The following is a 17,842-nucleotide window of genomic DNA, read 5'->3' as shown; positions in this document are numbered from 1 at the left end:
TTTCTCTGAGTGACTGTGCCAACAAACATGAAATGCCACATCCTCTCTACCATGAAATAAAAATGTATATTTTTAGCAGTGTCAGATCATTAGCCCCTTAAAAAAATGTTGTCCCTGGATACCACAATCATTTTATTGACACCTAACCCTCATGTTTACTCATGGAAATAGATCCATACAGTGTATTTAACTTCAGATTAAATTTACCAAGAATTCTTAATGTTCTTAATGCAGCTGAAGTCTATTTTTAATTCCTCTGAAAACCAAGATAAATAGAATAAAATTGCAAGCATTTTTATTAGGGTACAGATGAATATTTCATGCCTGCTTGACATTCTGTGCTTCCTTTTATGCAACAAACAGTAATTTATACATAGACTTATCTAACCTTTTATCACTCGTGGATCCATTTCAAATTAAATAGTTATTTAGGGAAAAACAAATTTAAAAGTAACATATCCCTCCATTACAATGTACCAATTAGGACCTAATCCTTCCATTATTCCATGTAAAAGAATTGCAGGCATAGATCAGAGAACTGCATTTGAAAATTAAAATGTTAATTATGAAAGCGCAAATGAGCAAACTTTTCTAATATGTAATACAAGCCTGTCTTCTTTGGAGGCTCATGTCAGGAAGTAAACTTTTTACATTTAACCCAGTCATTTTAAATTTGTCATTCCCCCCTTCTCATGAAAGCAAGGGAGAACTCGAATAATTATTTATGAAATAAAAAACATGGACCCAGCCCTGGATACTGATATCTCAATTTAACCCATGTTACTTGCATTGCAAATATCATGTTTAAAATGGGAGGTGAAAGATTGAGCTTTTAAACCTCCATAGCATATTCAAGCAGTGCTTAATTTGTGCCATGGCTGAGCCCCGGCACCTCTAGGCTTAGCAGTTCATAGTCCCGGTGCCTCTGGGCTCGCTGCAGCAGTAAAAAAATTGCTTGAGCCCCAGCACCTCTTTCTTTACAAATTAAGCACTGTTTACAAGTCTTTTGTTTTGCAGATTGATCCCAACAGCATTGCTGCAAAAGATGGTCGCCTGCGGGAGGGAGATCGCATTATTCAAGTATGTGTGCAAATAATTCAGAGATTACTTGTATTCCGCGATATACAGTAGCCATTTGAACTTACACATCAAATTGCTTCACACACTTTATTTTAGGATTGCTGCAGTGAATCTTATTCCATTGTAGCCTTAATAATTCTGCCCTCCCTTGTAATTTTTGTCAAAGATTTTCCTTTGAGCTACCATTTTTCAGGTTTAGGGCTTGTCTAGACAGTGCGTCAAGATGGAGTTTAACTGGGCATGTAGACCCTTGGTCCTGTGCGCTGAAAGTTCCCTTTAGTGCATGATAGCAGGGTCCACACAGCCAATTAGGGTGTGGCAGGTTAGTGCGCGATTGATTTACAACCCAGCTTGCTGCACACTCTCTCCCCATCTAGACACCCTCAGTGTAAACCCTTAAGGGCCAAGTTTTGGTAGCCTTGGTCAAGTTGCAGATATAGTGTACTAGCCCAAAATGTTTTATATTGAAAGGCTGAGTAAAACTGGAGGAGCCATTTTGAAGTTGTGTGGCAATGAAAAGTTAGCCAGTATTCTCCACCTAATTAACTGCCTCTTTTCCGATATTAATGGCTTGTTTTCATTCTCTTTAGCCTGCCCTCAGACCTGGTCTACACTAGAATATTTCACCAGCAAAACCCGTTTTTTTTCCCGGCACAGCCTGCCATGCATCCATGCTTAGTTTTGTCTCCTACCAAGGAAACTGTCCACTTTTTCCAATAGTTATTCTCTCCTTTGGAGCAGCATAAGCATCATTCCAGCATAGTTCTACTGACACTGTGGCAATGTGGACACACAGAGACCTGTACCAGTGTAAGCAGTCCTCCCACAACACAGCATCTATTTCAGGAGTGATTTATCTGATAGTACTTTAGAACTTCATTGCTCAGGATCATACTGACTAGAAGTCCCACCTCCTTTTTAATTGCCGGCATGGTCTTCATTGGGAAATTCTATCGCCTTGACCATATCCACAGTTATTAAACTATTCTGGTTCCCTGTTGTTGTGATTCTACTCATATCTCTCCCCTCCTCTCTGGCTCCAGCTCTGTGACAAGACTCCTGCCATATAGCTACACACACACAAAATATGAAAAACATGGGATAGATACCAGTCTCAGCTGTTCTTCATCAAAATATCTGCCACAACATTGACATACATGCTCTACTGTTGTAGATGTGTACAGAGACAATATGCAGCATGTCTCATATGAGAATCCATCTAGCCATATAGTTCAGTGGAGCCCACCAAAATGGAAGTTGAGCATCCAAATGGCAACATTATTTCACTTTTTTTCCCTCAGATTTGGTTTTTTTACTATATATATTTTTTAGATTAATGGCATAGAGGTACAGAACCGAGAAGAAGCTGTGGCACTTCTAACCAGTGAAGAGAGCAAGAATGTCTCCTTACTTGTAGCAAGACCAGAAATCCAGGTACAGAGAGACTACTATATACTTACTGTACATTTAAAACAGAGAATCTGTGCTCCAGAAAAAAGTAACTGGATTTTGAGGTGATTTCGTTTTCTATTTTTAAAAAAGTAATATACGGTTAGATTGGAAACACATACAACACATGAAATAAGTTCATGGGAGTTCACTATGACATTTGTCACACTTTATATTAAGGTTCAGTGTATAAAGGGTTAATAAATAATTAACCATGTTCCAGATATGAGGAGTACCTGTTACAGATGGTTATAGATACATCAGTAGAAGGAGTTGTGGATAGTTACATGCCATGGTTACAAATAACATGCTGATCTCTATAATACTCTATAGCAATTGATTAACCAGCACTTATTAATCATTTATTAGCCCTTTGTGTCCTATCTATAAATGGAGCCTTTATGTAAAGTGTGATTAACATTTTGGTCAGGTCTAACCTACATGGCTTTCTCCTCTCATCTGCAAGACCTAGGTTTGAAACGGAATCCTACCCTGCTTCCTCCAGGGCTGGGATTTGAGTGTCCCACACATTCAGCAGCATTTACTATAGTTATTAGTAGTATGATAGTCGTCCTGTGAATGCATCCCCCTTGCTCAAAACTGTTGTGATCGTGCATGCAGGCAGTGGGGCATGGGTGAGGGTCGGTCTGGAGAATCCACAGCTACCTGGACACTCCTGCTCTTTCCTTGGAGATGTGGGGGAGGAGGGATAGTGTAGCCACTTTCACATCCCTAGAAAACTGAACATTTCAGTACTTCCAGGAATGGCATCTACCGAGCCTGACCACCCAGCCTGAGGAATAGGTTCAAGATTTGAGTATAGAAAATATATATATATGGTGATTGTTTTGGTGCACGTAACTAGTATATATATATATACACACTATATACTGGTTACATGCACCAAAACAACCACCCACCTCAGAAGTAAATAACTATATTTCTAGGAACAGCAGGGAATTTGGGGGCGGGGGAGAGGTAGTGAGGGGGAGGGACTTTTGAGGAAAGACAAGGAGATTTTTTTTTAGAATTGATTTGTATTCTAAACTGAGCAAACAGCACAAATCTATTATTACAGGCCAGATCTTGCTACTGGGAATGCAGGCAGCCACATGCAAAGAAGGGATTGAATCCTAAAAGTTCTCCTTGTGGCAGGTCATTGTTTGCCCTTAGAGTAGCACATAAAGAAGAGAGGCATATTCATTTCCATGTAGGCACTGTAGTTGTAGCCATGTCAGTCCCATGACATTAGGGACAAGGTGGGTGAGGTAATATCTTTTATTGGACCAACTTCCGTTGGTGAAGAGAGACAAGGTTTCGAGCCACACAGAGCTCTGCTTCAGGTCTGGGAAAAGTACTCCCAGGGTCCCAGCAAAATGTGAGGTGGAACAGATTGTTTAGCATAAATAGTAAGGAACCATTCCAGGTAGAGTGGCCCATTAACATCTCTGCCCTCAGAAGACAAAAATGGGGGTTAATGGATTACAGATTGTTGTAATTAGCCTTCAATCCAGTGTCTCTGTTCAGTCCATGCTTTTTAGTGTCTCGCAGAGTAATCAATTTAAGCTCCCAGGCTTCTCTTTTGAAAGTGTGCAGGTTTCCTTTGAGGATGAGGACTGATAGGCCAGACATAGAGTGATATACAGCAAAGTTGCAGAAAGCAGCTCCCCTGATCTCCTGATAATTTTCCACCAAGAAGGAGCATATATTTATGTCAGTTTTCATCCTTATGACAACGCTTGGTGTGGGGTTTTTTTATTTATTTATTCCCTTTCATGTAGCTGGATGAAGGATGGATGGATGATGACAGAAATGATTTTCTGGATGACTTACACATGGACATGCTAGAGGAACAGCACCACCAGGCAATGCAGTTTACTGCCAGCATGCTTCAGCAGGTAATGCCACTCCATTGTGCAGCACTGTCAAAACGTCACACCGCACTCGATATTCTGATACTGAATTCAACTGAATGAACCAACCAGTATCTTTAATGACGACCTAAGCAGAAAGGGGCTCTGCAAAATCTAGATGTTCCAGGATGATATCTGCAAACTGTATAGCAGACTTCATCTCAATAAGCATACATTTTCAAATCTGCTACTTTTTTTTCCCATTTAAAACACAAGCACAGTTCAAGAGTTTAATAGCCTTCTTCATAGGAATCCACCATTCTGGCTGTGGTCATTGAGGTGAATAGAATTAGGTACATGATAGCTAGCAAGATGGACGGGAAGCTAATTAATAAACATAAATCAGTTCTGGAAAGAACATTCCACGTGTTTGAAAAATTGAATCAGCTTTAATTGTAAATCAGGTTTAACACACTTGATAGTGACAAAGAGTGTCAAGGACAATTATTATCACAGTGGTACCTAGAGTCCCCACCTGGGGAACTGAGGCAGAGAACAAGTGACTTACCCAGGATCACACACAAAGTATGTGGCAGAGCCAAGAATTGAATCCAGATCTCCTGTGCCCAAGCCCAGGACTTTAACCACAAGACCATCTTACTTCCTTGACATACATATTTATAATGCATTTGCAATTATGCTAATTCACATATAATTCTACAGTTCTCAGCCAGAATTTTCTACAACATTCCATGATCTAAAATTGGGACCAGATTTTCAAGAGAGTTCTGCTCCCATTTCAACCCCAAAAATAAGAGATCAGATTTTTTTTAAAAGAGCTCAGCACGTTGGGTCATAACCGTCACAGTAGGAGCTGCTAAATGCTGAGCAATTTTTAAAATTTGTTCCCAATTTCAGCACTGAATGGGAGTGGAGATCTTTCAGAAACCTAGCCCCTAGTGTGGTTGTTGAGCAATTGAAAATCTGCCACTGAGCTCTGTTGAAAATCCGGTCTGTGGTATGTTTTCTAAACTCACTGGGGTAATAAGTGAACATGTAATGACTGATAGAGTTAAGAAAACTTCAGATGACTTTTATTATTATTTAAACCTGCAAAGAGCTTGTTTTTAGTTTTTACATTTATACTTTTTTATTTTTTATTTTAGAAGAAGCACGAAGAAGATGGAGGCACCACAGACACTGCTACTATCTTATCTAACCAGCACGAGAAGGATAGCGGTGTGGGCCGCACAGATGAGAGCACGCGAAATGATGAAAGCTCAGAGCAGGAGAATAATGCCGATGATCACACTACTTCCTCTAACACTTTAGGAAGCCAGAAGAAGCTGGTCTACAGTCATGACACTCTAGGAAGTGGTGACATGCAGTTCAGCAATGAGTCATTTATCTCAGCCGACTGCACAGACACAGACTTCCTCAGCATCCCAGTGGATGAATGTGAGAGATTCCGCGAACTGCTGGAGCTGAAGTGCCAAGTCAAGTCTGCCAACCCATACAGTCTGTATTATCATAACAGTGCCCTGGATATAAGTAAGAGTGACCACGAAAGCGTTGACAGGGAGCTGGAGATGCTGAACGAGGAACTGCGGAATATTGAGCTAGAGTGTCTGAATATCGTGAGAGCTCATAAAATGCAACAGCTGAAGGATCAATACCGGGAGCCCTGGATGCTCCATAACAGCGGATTCCGTAACTACAACACAAGCATCGATGCACGCAGGCACGAGCTCTCAGACATTACAGAGCTCCCTGAGAAATCTGACAAGGATAGCTCGAGTGCGTATAATACAGGCGAGAGCTGTCGAAGCACACCGCTCACACTGCAGATTTCCCCTGACAATTCACTGTACAGAACTGCAGAAGGCAGCAGTTGTCAAGGTAATGAGGGGGCAGTGGCATACAACGTCTCCCAGAAGAATTTGCTACCTAGCTCAGAAAGTCACGAATCCGGCTCTGCTAACTATCTCTCGTCACCTAAAGATCCGGACCTAGACAAGCAGCTGGAAAGCAAAGAGAGAAAAGCCAGTGATGGAAGCAAAAGCCCAGCTCAGAAACTGGCTGGCTCCTACATCTCTCCATATCATCACTCTCCCTATAAACACGCTCATATCCCAGCCCACGCTCAGCACTATCAGAGCTACATGCAGCTAATACAACAGAAATCAGCTGTGGAATATGCACAGAGCCAAATGAGCCTAGTGAGTATGTGCAAAGACTTTAATTCTTCAAGCCAGAGTGAACCCAGGATGGAATGGAAAGTCAAGGTCAGGAGTGATGGAACCCGCTACATCACAAAGAGGCCAGTCAGGGACAGGCTGCTGAGAGAACGTGCCATAAAGATTAAGGAAGAGCGCAGTGGTATGACGACAGATGACGATGCTATAAGCGAGATGAAGATGGGCCGCTATTGGAGCAAGGAGGAACGGAAGCAGCATTTGGTGAAAGCGAAGGAGCAGAGGAGGCGGCGTGAGTTTATGATGCAGAGCAGGTTAGATTGTTTAAAGGAACAGCAAGGTGCAGAAGAAAAGAAAGAGATGAACATCATTGAACTGAGCCACAAAAAAATGATGAAGAAGAGGAATAAAAAAATCTTTGATAATTGGATGACAATCCAAGAACTCTTAACCCATGGCACAAAGTCCCCCGATGGCACAAGAGTGTACAATTCCTTCCTGTCAGTGACTACTGTATAATCACCATTGCTGCATTATGTACATAAAACACTACCATTGGGGTAGAAATCCCTGCCTCGTTCAATGTGGCAAGTTTTTTTTGTATATAAGATACAGTCATCAACTTTATAATTAAAGTACTGAATTCTACAACTCTGGGTGCCAACATTCTTTATTGGAAAGTGGAGACAGAACCCGCCCATCCCCTTTGAAGGCAATATTAACACAACTTTTTGGAATACTGAGTGTACTTTTTTACTCATTACCTTTTACATCAAGTGTTTAAATATCATAAAACGTATTAACCGTACTTAAGCAGATAATTTGTTTAAACTGTATTCATATAAAAGGTTACACATGCTTTTCTTTGCCTAAAAAACACAAAAGCAACCGCAAATATGTATTTTTATGAAAGCATATTTTGTGATATTACTTTGCTGTTGTGCACTACTGCACACACCGCTGTTTATCAATATTTAGCTCAAGGTTAAGCGCAAAAGTATTGAACTCCTGATAGAGTCATTCTCCTGTAATATTTAACATTTATCAAACCAGCAGGCTTTAAAGTTATGATCAGCATTTAAACATTTTTCTTTTTAAAGGTATCTAAAGGAAATATATAGGTTTCAGCTGAAAGGCCTGAGGCAAAGTACACTATACTGCAGCTTTAAAGGATTTTAAAGCATGTTTGCAAGTGTTGCAACCTGTTGAAAGAATGTGCATGCACAGCTAAGCTGTTTACACAAAACAGTTTGTGTAATTTGAAATGCCCATTGTAGTAACTGTTTGCTTTGTAGATTTGAATGTACTGAATTATAAAAGCAGTTTCATGAAATCATTAGTTACAAACATTAACAAGTAAATAAATTATTGTTTTATATTTCATATGTTTTGAATTTTTTCTTTAACCCAAGACTCAGTCAAGTTATATTGTTCAGATTAAGCCTTTGCTAGAGTACAGTAGAAGTGTCCTTTGGTAGAGGACCAATTGGACAAACTACTAGATTCTAAATCATCATGACAAAAATGCACTGGAGATGTTTTACCTCCTTTGTACAAATCAACCAGCATGGTTTTGTACCAATTGGCAGCATGGATTTGTCAAGAACGAATTATACCAAACCAACCTCATTTCCTTCTTTGACAGGTTACTGGCCCAGTGGATAGGGGAAAACAGTAGATGTGATATATCTTGATTTAGTAAGGCCCTTGACACAGTCCCACATGTCAGTCTCATAAGCAAACTAGTGAAATGTGGTCTAGATGAAATTACTATAAGGTAGGTGCAAAACTGGTTGAAAGAGCATACTCAAAGAGTAATTATCAATGGTTTGCTGTCAAACTGTGAGGGCATATTTAGTGGGGCAGCACAGGGGTCAGTCCTGGGTTTGATACTGTTCAGTATTTTCATTGATGACTTGGATAATGGAGTGGACAGTAGGCTTATAAAATGTGCAGATAATTCCAAACTAGGAAGGATTGCAAGCACTTTGGAGGACAGGATTGGAATTCAGAACGACCTACACATAGGAGAACTGGTCTGAAATCAGCAAGATGAAATTCAGTAAAGGCAAGTATAAGTTATTGCATTTAGGAAGGAAAAATCAAATGCATAACTACAAGATGGGGAATAACTGGCTAGGCAGTAGTGCTGCTGAAAAGGATCTGGAGGTTATAGTGGATCAAAATTGAATGAGTACCAACAGTACGATGCAGTTGGGAAAAAAGCAAATATCATTCTGAGGTGTATTAACAGGAGTGTTGTTAAATGAACATGGGAGGTAACTGTCCAGCTCTATTCAGCACTGATAAGGCCTCAGCTGGAGTACCATGTCCAATTCTGGGCACCACACTTTCAGAAAGAGGTGAATAAATTGGAAAAAGTCCAGAGGAGAGCAACAAAAATTATGAAAGGTTTAGAAAAACCTGACCTACAAGGAAAGGCTAAAAAAAACAGGCATATTTAGTCCTGGGAAAAGAAGACTAAGGAGGGACCAGACAACAGTCTTCAAATACATTAAGGGCTGTTATAAAGAGGACAGTAATCAATCGTTCTTCATGTCCACTAAAGGTAGGACGAGTAGTAATGGGTTTAATCTGCAACAAGGGAGATTTAGGTGAGATATTAGGAAAAGCTTTCTAACTATAAGGGTAGTTAACCACTGGAATAGTCATTCAAGTGAGGTTGTAGAATCCCCGTCATTGGAGGATTTTAAGAACAGGTTAGACAAATACTTGTCATGGATGGTCTTGGTTTACTTGATCCTGCCTCAGCACAGGGGGTTGGACTTAATGACCTCTTGAGGTCCCTCCTATCCCTCCTTTTCTATGATTCTACATTAACCCAACTATTACAACATCAACCATGTCATAATATTGCCTCTTATAAAATTTAGAGCTCTAGGTGGAAGAGCAAAGCTATAAGCCATGCACGAAAAGATACTTAAACCTGATTATTTCTGCTATAAACACTTTCTCAGTACCAATGTGTGTGTCATCAAAGTGCAATTCTTGAATGGGACCTGAAAAGCTATTATGGGGGAAGAAATGAAATTGAGACACTTCCCATAAATAAAATGATCCTTTAGAACAACATTCTCACGCGGATCCTTTTGTCCTCAGTTACACATAGAATCATAGAATATCAGGGTTGGAAGGGACCCCTGAAGGTCATCTAGTGCCAAATATGATAATATGTAATATTGACAGAACAGCAGGAAACATTATTTTGTGTCTGGAAGAAAAGATTTAAATATAGAAATAATAAATGATGCCAAAGCATGAAAAATAGAAGTTACTCACTCTAAGATTCTTAACTCAAATTGTTGGCTACAGATTTCCTCGGTCACCAATGCCTTTCCTGGATCTCTTTACTAGTAAACACAAGTCACGGTTTCTAACATTTTAAAATCACATTTACCTATTAGTACTATAATTTATATACTGATTGTAATCCACAAAAAGAGCAAAAATCAAATTTTCATATTAGAATCTTTAGTTATCTAGCAGATCTTTGCCAAAATTATCCAAACTATGGATTCTGCAGCTCTTTAGATTTTGATTTCTCAGCTAGTTTTCTTATGAAAATGTTTATTAACACCACTCTTTTTTCTGGCCTTATCAAAGTAGTTACTGTAATGGTTAAAGGAGTGATTTCAATCTTTTGTATTGCTTGCAAAAGGAATATTGGGGATTACCATACTATTATACCAATTTTGACCTCATTTACACAGGAGAAAAATGAGATCAGATTTCAATCCATTATGCATACAGGAAATAATGTTTTCGGCTAAGATCTTCCCAGGAATCACATGAAATTGTATAAGACATTTGACTATAACCTGACTCACAACTCTGGTTCCTGAAACACATTGGTTCCCACAAGAAAATCCATGTGCCAGGATGGAATATCAGAAGATAATGTTTTCTACCCACATGCAGGTTGTCCCTAAAATCCAAGGGAAGACATCTTGGCAAGCCCTCCATGAACTGTGAAGTGGCATTCCAAGCTAAGTGGGCAAGGGAAATGATCCACATGTTCTTGTGCATACAAGAATGATAGCAATGACGAACAGCCCCTTCCTGTCAGCACAGGCTGTTCATACTCCTTGCAGAAGTAATCTCTGCAGTAGAGATGTGCCACTTCAACTAGTCAGGCTGATTTTGTACACAAGCTGAGTGAAAATGTAGAATTTCTTTCTGGATCAAATTTGTAAAATTCTAACATTCTTCATTTTGCTTGTTTCGCTTATGCAAAGTCCACCTGTATGAATTCTGAATATATCCAAATTATTGCCAAATTTTGTCCAAATTCCCCCCCCAAAAAATGCTTTTTAAAAAGTATTAAGATTGGAAGTGTGTATTATTATATACCCTCAATACATAGCAGTAGCTACCAGCTAACACTCTCCGTTCCCATAAAAAAAAAAACCCATCACATGTACTTGAGACATATCCTACACCTTTAAAAAAAAAAAAACCTTCAAATATTCAAGATGTTGAGAAATGGATAAACTTCCTTCACGCACTGATTTACACTGGTCGTCCAACCTTAAATTTTGTTCCTTGTTTTCTTTCTGCAGGTGGATATATACTGTTGATTTTTAGTTTTAGTTTGATTAGCTTATTTTTCCAAGAATTGTAGTCCCAAGGTATGTCACAGTTCTACAAATTCGCTCAGCATGGTGGCTTGGAAGAGATGTTTTAAATTTTATATTATTTTTATGGATGAAGATGGAAGGAGTGATCTGTTCGGTAAGGAAAAAGACCCTCTGTGGAACTGAGCATGGGAGGAGTCAGGAGTATGCTTATTGGTTATCCCAGAAATCTACACAAAAGCAGCTGTATTAATTTTTCTACATCTGCCCTAGTCCCTTCTCCCTTGATACTGGGCAACAGCATGCACTTGAGTGTAACCCAGGGTTCAAGGCAAGGCTGGGGCCCAGAGGAAGCATGGAGGCACAGGACATCAGTATGGAAGGGGCCCAAACCCTTTACATGAAGAAGCAACACTGCTGTTCTAACGAAACAAATTGGGAGACTCCACCAAGAGGAAATTCAAGGAGATTTCCTCTCCCCAGTTGCCCTCAAATGGCTTTTTTAGTAAGAGAGGCTGATTATTCCTGCCACACACACCAACCCCTACAGTTTGCCATGGTGGCATTCTACCACTGTTGGGCCAGACCAATGAAAGAGAACATTTTGGTCCAAATTCTCTTCCTATGTATACCCCATGCAGCCCCAGAGACTTTAAAGGGAACTGACATAAGTTTGACACCGTGATTATTTTTATTTTAAACATGTCGGACCAAATTCTGCATGAACTCATGCTCCCCCCATGCCCATTTAAGCAGGGAACAGCTCCTGACCCCAATATAAAGGATGATCTATAACAGTGCAAGATATTTATTTGAAAACAGGATTTGAATCAGCATGGAATCACCCAGATCAGACGCACACTGAAATGGAAAAGCCCTCAACCAAACCTAACAGCGTTTTGTTGTGTTTTTTTTTAAATTAAAACAAGAGATCTTGCACATTAAAGATCACAAATAAGATGAGGTAGGACTACATATTGCCTAGGGACTACTGGTTGGAGAACTAATTAGGATTATAAACTGAAAGTATGTAAATTAACCAAAATATAATTATCTGCTAGTGGCCTTTGGAAATAGGTTACAGGATACTTCTTAGCAAAATTGCTCAAATGCCTGGAAGCCATATAAAGCAAGCCATAAGCAATTTAAACTCTTCTTTATTTTGTTTTCAGCACAGTGCTTGTATTAAGGATTTATTTGGAAAATAAACTAATTAGAAAGAAGTCAGGAAACAAAGGTAAGACACCAGAATTGTCACAGCAGATGCTGTAACTCAATGCAGAGGTCCCTGTATGTGATTAAATTCCTCACTCCAAGCAAACAAAGAAAAGATTCTGCTCAGGGTTCCATCATGGTTGGATTTTAATTCCCCTAGCAGACATTTTTTCTTAGGCTTCTAATCAGAGTTAATCCTAATGAGGGGTGATGCTTCTAGTTGAAGACAAATTCCCAGGAATAGAGTGTTTAGATTTCATTAGCTAACAATTATGAAGGTGTATGCATCTTTTAAAAGGAAACATGCGGAACTAATGGCACTTTAAAGAAATGTGTCTTTCAGGATGCAGAGTAGCAATGGAGTCAGGTGCTTCCATAAGGAAGCTTGTCTCTGCCTCGTGATCCTTGTTTCAACCATTTTCTATGAGATGGGCAGCTCCGTGTACTGATGAAGCTGAACAGTCAATACATCAATGCATAACTTCTGTGGGTCATGTGTAGAGGACAGCTGGTGATTGTGATGTTGAGCTAGGAGTCCCTGATGCATGGGCCTACCCCAAAGCCCACTGATGTCAATGGAAAGACTCCCATTGACTTCCCATTGGGTTTAGGAGCAGGCCCCATAAGACAAGGACAGATATTGTTATGGGAAGCTGTTTGATGTGGCATCAGTAAAGTGTTGACATCTTGCAGCTGTAGAGGCGTGAGGCAAGTACAACACTGCAGGAGTTTTTTATCTTGGTTCTGAGGCTAACTCCACGCTCCCTCCAAGCTGGCCTTTGCAAGGGGCTGAATGATCTCATCCAATATGTCATTGCTGGAATGCCAGGTAGCAGAATTTGCTGACCAAGTTCAGGGGTGTATTGTCAATTGTGACAATGGGATTGTGATGGTCTGGTGTTGCCTAGTACCTGACCTTGATCTTTTTCAGCCTGATTGTGGAACCAAACATTCTAAGGCACAGACAAAGCGGTCCATAGTAAGCTGAATATCCTCAAGAGTGTGTGCAATGAGGGCACAGTCGTTAGCAAACAAGAGCTCTCTTAATAGCTCTTTCATTACCTGGGGATGGGCCCTGAATCACTGTAGATTGACTAGACCCCAACCCAATCTAAACTGGATGTGTACACCTCTATCCAGGTCCTAGAATGCAAACAAGAACATGGCTGAAAAGACAATGGCAAAAAGGACAAGCCACTACTTATTCTTGTTTGGCACCTCTGGTGACAGGGAAGACTTCTGATGAGTCACCACACTCCATGACCCTGGCCATCACACCATTGTGAAATGAGCAAATGACAGCAATCATCTTCTCTGGGCAGTCAAATGTATAAAGGAGTTTCCATAGCCCCTTCACCATGTCAAAGGCCTTGATCATATCAACGACATACAGGTCCTTGTTCTGCTCATGAGCCTTCTCTTGTATTTGTTGAGCTACAAAAATCATGTCCCCATGGTGCGATGGCCAGCCCAAAAGCCACACTGTGACTCTAAGGTGCCACAAGTACTCCTTTTCTTACTGTGACTCTGGATACACCAAGTCCACTTGGAGAGAGACGAGCCTGTTGAGGACAATCCAGGCAAGAATCTTCCCCTCTATAGACAGCAGTAAGATTCTGCAATGGTTGTCAGAGCTAGATATGCTTCCTTCCTTTTGCATAGATGGCCTAGGAAAGCATCCTTATACTCCTGGGGTATGGTACCCTATTCCCATATAGTCTTGAAAACCTGGTGAGTTTCTTGATCAGGGGGCATCTCTACATTTGTACATTACAGGTGGAATTCCACCATGGCCTGGAGACTTGCCCATGACAGCTGTTTGATGGCCTTAGTAATCTCGTCTAAAGAAGGATTCAGACAGCTGCGCCAGCACAGGATGCTGCAGGAGTGAGTCACTGGCTTCATCAGACACAGTGGCCTGACCATTCAGGAGGCTGTCCAAGTGCTCTGCCCAGCAAGAGGGAACATCACAGCCAGTTCCCACCTGCTGTGAGGACAGGGGCTGTACCACTGGATTTTGGGCCACACAACGCAGAGGCCTTCATGTCATGCTTGTCAACTGCACCCTGCAATTCTGCAGGCTTCTGCTCTAACTAATGATTCTCCAGAAGCCTTAATCAGGTGCAATGTACAATCTATAACAGTGCTTCTCAACCAGGGGTCCACATAGGGTTGCCAATTTTGGTTGAATGTATTCCTGGAGATTTCATCACATGACATCATAATCTTTAATTAAAATTAACCTTTAATTCCTGGAGTTTCCAGGCCAATCCTGGAGGGTTGGCAACCCTGGTTACACATACCACTTGGAGTATGCAGGGGTTTCCAAGGATTACATCAACTCAGGTAGACATTTGCCTAGTTTTACATCCGGCTACATAAAAATCACTAGCAAATTCAGTACAAACTAAAATTTCATACGATGACTTGTTTATACATATTCAATATACTATACACTGAAATGTAAGTAGAATATTTATATTCCAATTGATTTATTTTATAATATATAACATGGTAAAAATGAGAAAGTAATCAATTTTTCAGTAATAGCGAGCTGTGACACTTTTGTATTTTTATGTCTGATTTTGTAAGCAAGTAGTTTTTAAGTGAGGAGAAACTTGGGGGTACACAAGACAAATCAGACTCCTGAAAGGGGTACAATAGTGTGGAAAGGTTGAGAGCCACTGGTCTATATATATTAGAGCAGGTTTTCATTCAGTGCATCAGTGCTGACTATTTTGCAATTCTAATTCAAACATTCTAGTGAAGTCTTACTTGAGTTATATTGTTTAGATTATTAGATCGGCATATCAAACACAAGAGCATAATCCCAAGAGATGTGTATTGACCAAGTCCCAAACTGAAAGGCAATTCCACCAGTTTTCTGTGAAAACTGTCATTTTAATAATGACAGGTTTCAGAGTAACAGCCGTGTTAGTCTGTATTCGCAAAAAGAAAAGGAGTACTTGTGGCACCTTAGAGACTAACCAATTTATTAGAGCGAAAGCTTATGCTCTAATAAATTGGTTAGTCTCTAAGGTGCCACAAGTACTCCTTTTCTTTTTATTTTAATAATAATTTCTTAGACTGAGGTATGGACCAATGCAAATTAAAAATGAAAATAAACAAAATGTTGGTAATGTCTTGCTTGGGATTTATATTTACAAAGTAGCTGGGTCACATGCTGAGATGGCGTAAATTGGCATCGCTCCCTTTGAGTCAATAGCCTGATGATAATCTGGGCCAATATCTCTAAATAACTCTGATTCTACCCCATAGGTCCAATTTAATCTGGAGTATAGCTAAGTTTCTGCAATGACTTCTCCAGACACCTGTATTTACAAAGGAAAGATCAAACTCAAGTCAGCCCAAACAGCTGGGATCCATATCTCCCCTGCAGCAGAGGATGCTGGCCTCAGACCAAAGATTTCCACACCCTGCCCCAGCCTCATTTGTTATCCGAATGGACAAAGTGAGTCAACTGAATTTGAAATGGCCCATACAGGATCACCTCCAAAATCCTTTGGTTATAATGGACACAATGGTGATTAGGGATCACTTAGATTTGCAGGAAATAATTTCACAAGCTTCCACCCACAAGTGCCAAAGTGGGTGTATTTTAATTTTGAGGTTTAGTTCTTAGGTACCAAAAGAAGGACTTAGTCTACAGTAGACACGGGACTGTCAGCATGCAAAATTTCATTTTCAAATCTAAACCCACTTTTTGGTGCCTAGAGAATCCAAACCAAGAAATGTCTCATTCCTGTGCCATAGAAAGGCTAAATGGCTTGCTATGAAAAGCTTTTAGGAAGCACAGCAATGAAATGCAAGCCAGAAGGCTGACACCCAACTGGAATCAGAGGTTCAAAATGGAAACACTGATAAATCTTTAACTGTGGCAGTGAGACAAGGTGAGACAACCTATGTTGTTGGAGTCACGCAGCGGTCAGTTCGGCTCAGAGAAAACATTCTGTCTGTCCTCTTAACCACATTTGCAGTGGAAGAATTTTAAAATAATTTGACAATTTGGCCTTTTTACTGTAAGCAACTGCAGAACCATCCAACAGAGAGCAAGAGTTCCTCTATAAAAATGAAAAGGAGTACTTGTGGCACCTTAGAGACTAACCAATTTATTTGAGCATAAGCTTTCATGAGCTATAGCTCACTTCATCGGATGCATATGCATGCAAAAATGAACTCTTGGTGACCTTCACTCAAAGAAAAAACTCTCTCATATTCGTATGTGGGCCACTCAGGTGTCACAGCAAAGCCTGGATTGGACAAGTTTCTATTGTCCCTTCTAGGAGAACTAGCTTTGATTTTTGATAATCCATCCTCACCTGAGCAGGTCTTTGTTAGTTTCAAAGGCCATAAACAAGGACACCACAAAAGACAAATCCAACTAAAATCGTTTATTAAAAGTAAATCAAAAGACAGGGAATCAGAGTTCATCAAATCTCTGCATAGCTCCAGATAAACGTAAGTATCACACACATACCAGGTCCTTGGGTTTGAGATGGAAGCCAACTAAATTCCACAAGAAACAAAAGTCTCGGCTACAGTGTAAGGTTCCAGCATGTATGGATGCCAAATTAATAACAGATAAAGCCATCTCTACTAAACTATTCAAGACCAAGCTTCTCTGCTATCACATTTAAACTCCCTTTCAAAGAAACTCCATAAGCTTCTCCCCACCTAACTACTCAAAATGGGAACAAGGGCTGCAGTGCTTTCCCGGTAGATTCTACCATTCCCTTCCCAACATTTTCCCAAAATCATGCATTAGATTGCCCATGTTTCAGAGACACCGATCCTTTTCATATACAACCTCTAACCTCCCTCCTGTGCCAGTGTTTTTCAGTGGATCTACAAGGTTTGCCAATCTTTCTTACTCTCCCCAAATAGTATGAAAATTCTTTCTGTACCTTTGTATTGCAGTAGTGCGCAGAGGCTGCAAGCACTGTAAAACACGAAGATAATCTCTGCCCCGGAAGCTCACAATCCAAGGTCAGGACAAGACCCAGTAGGTGGATAAAAGAGACATTAAAACAAGCCCAGTTTGCACAGTAGGCAATAGCTCCAACTTGCTACCTGCCCACTTTCTCTAGCACTATTTCTCTGGCAAGGATAGAACAAAAAATGGTTCTTTTCTCCAAGTGTTCTGGTCTTGTGCTAGTTTTCAGTGAACACATGTTTGAAACATTCCTCCCTTAAAATAAATATTACTGCAAGAATACATGTGATGCAACAAGATGACACAAAGGTTACAAAAAAGGCTTCATGCTATTAGGACAAAGAAATCATATAACAAATCTGTGTGTATTTGTGGCTCATGCAGGTGAAGAAACACCTACATCTTTGTCCTTTCTTGGCTCACAGTATAGCCTCTTGGTCCTTTGAAGAAGTGTTGAGGGCAGCTCTACGGGTCTGATCCTGTTTTTTCTTTTATTCAGTG

The 17,842-nt window shown here is 40.2% G+C and overlaps 1 protein-coding gene across 2 annotated transcripts in view; it reads left to right on the top strand.

Annotated features, from left to right (window-relative positions):
- The window catches only part of PDZRN3 (PDZ domain containing ring finger 3), a 200,622-nt gene extending 192,662 nt beyond the window's left edge, over positions 1–7,960 (top strand). For both annotated transcript variants that reach the window (XM_084633681.1, XM_084633682.1), the window contains 4 exons: positions 1,018–1,080; positions 2,413–2,514; positions 4,311–4,427; positions 5,549–7,960. In XM_084633681.1, the coding sequence (XP_084489807.1) occupies positions 1,018–1,080; positions 2,413–2,514; positions 4,311–4,427; positions 5,549–7,096 (1,830 nt within the window). In that variant the 3' untranslated portion in view covers positions 7,097–7,960. The remainder of the gene's footprint in view (positions 1–1,017; positions 1,081–2,412; positions 2,515–4,310; positions 4,428–5,548) is intronic.
- Positions 7,961–17,842: the final 9,882 nt, after the last annotated feature.

The sequence above is a fragment of the Lepidochelys olivacea genome (assembly GCF_965140295.1).
Source record: "Lepidochelys olivacea isolate rLepOli2 genome assembly, chromosome: 7".
Taxonomy (NCBI): Eukaryota; Metazoa; Chordata; order Testudines; family Cheloniidae; genus Lepidochelys; species Lepidochelys olivacea.
The sequence above is the reverse complement of the archived record's forward strand: the minus strand, read 5'-3'. Positions and strand labels throughout refer to the sequence as shown.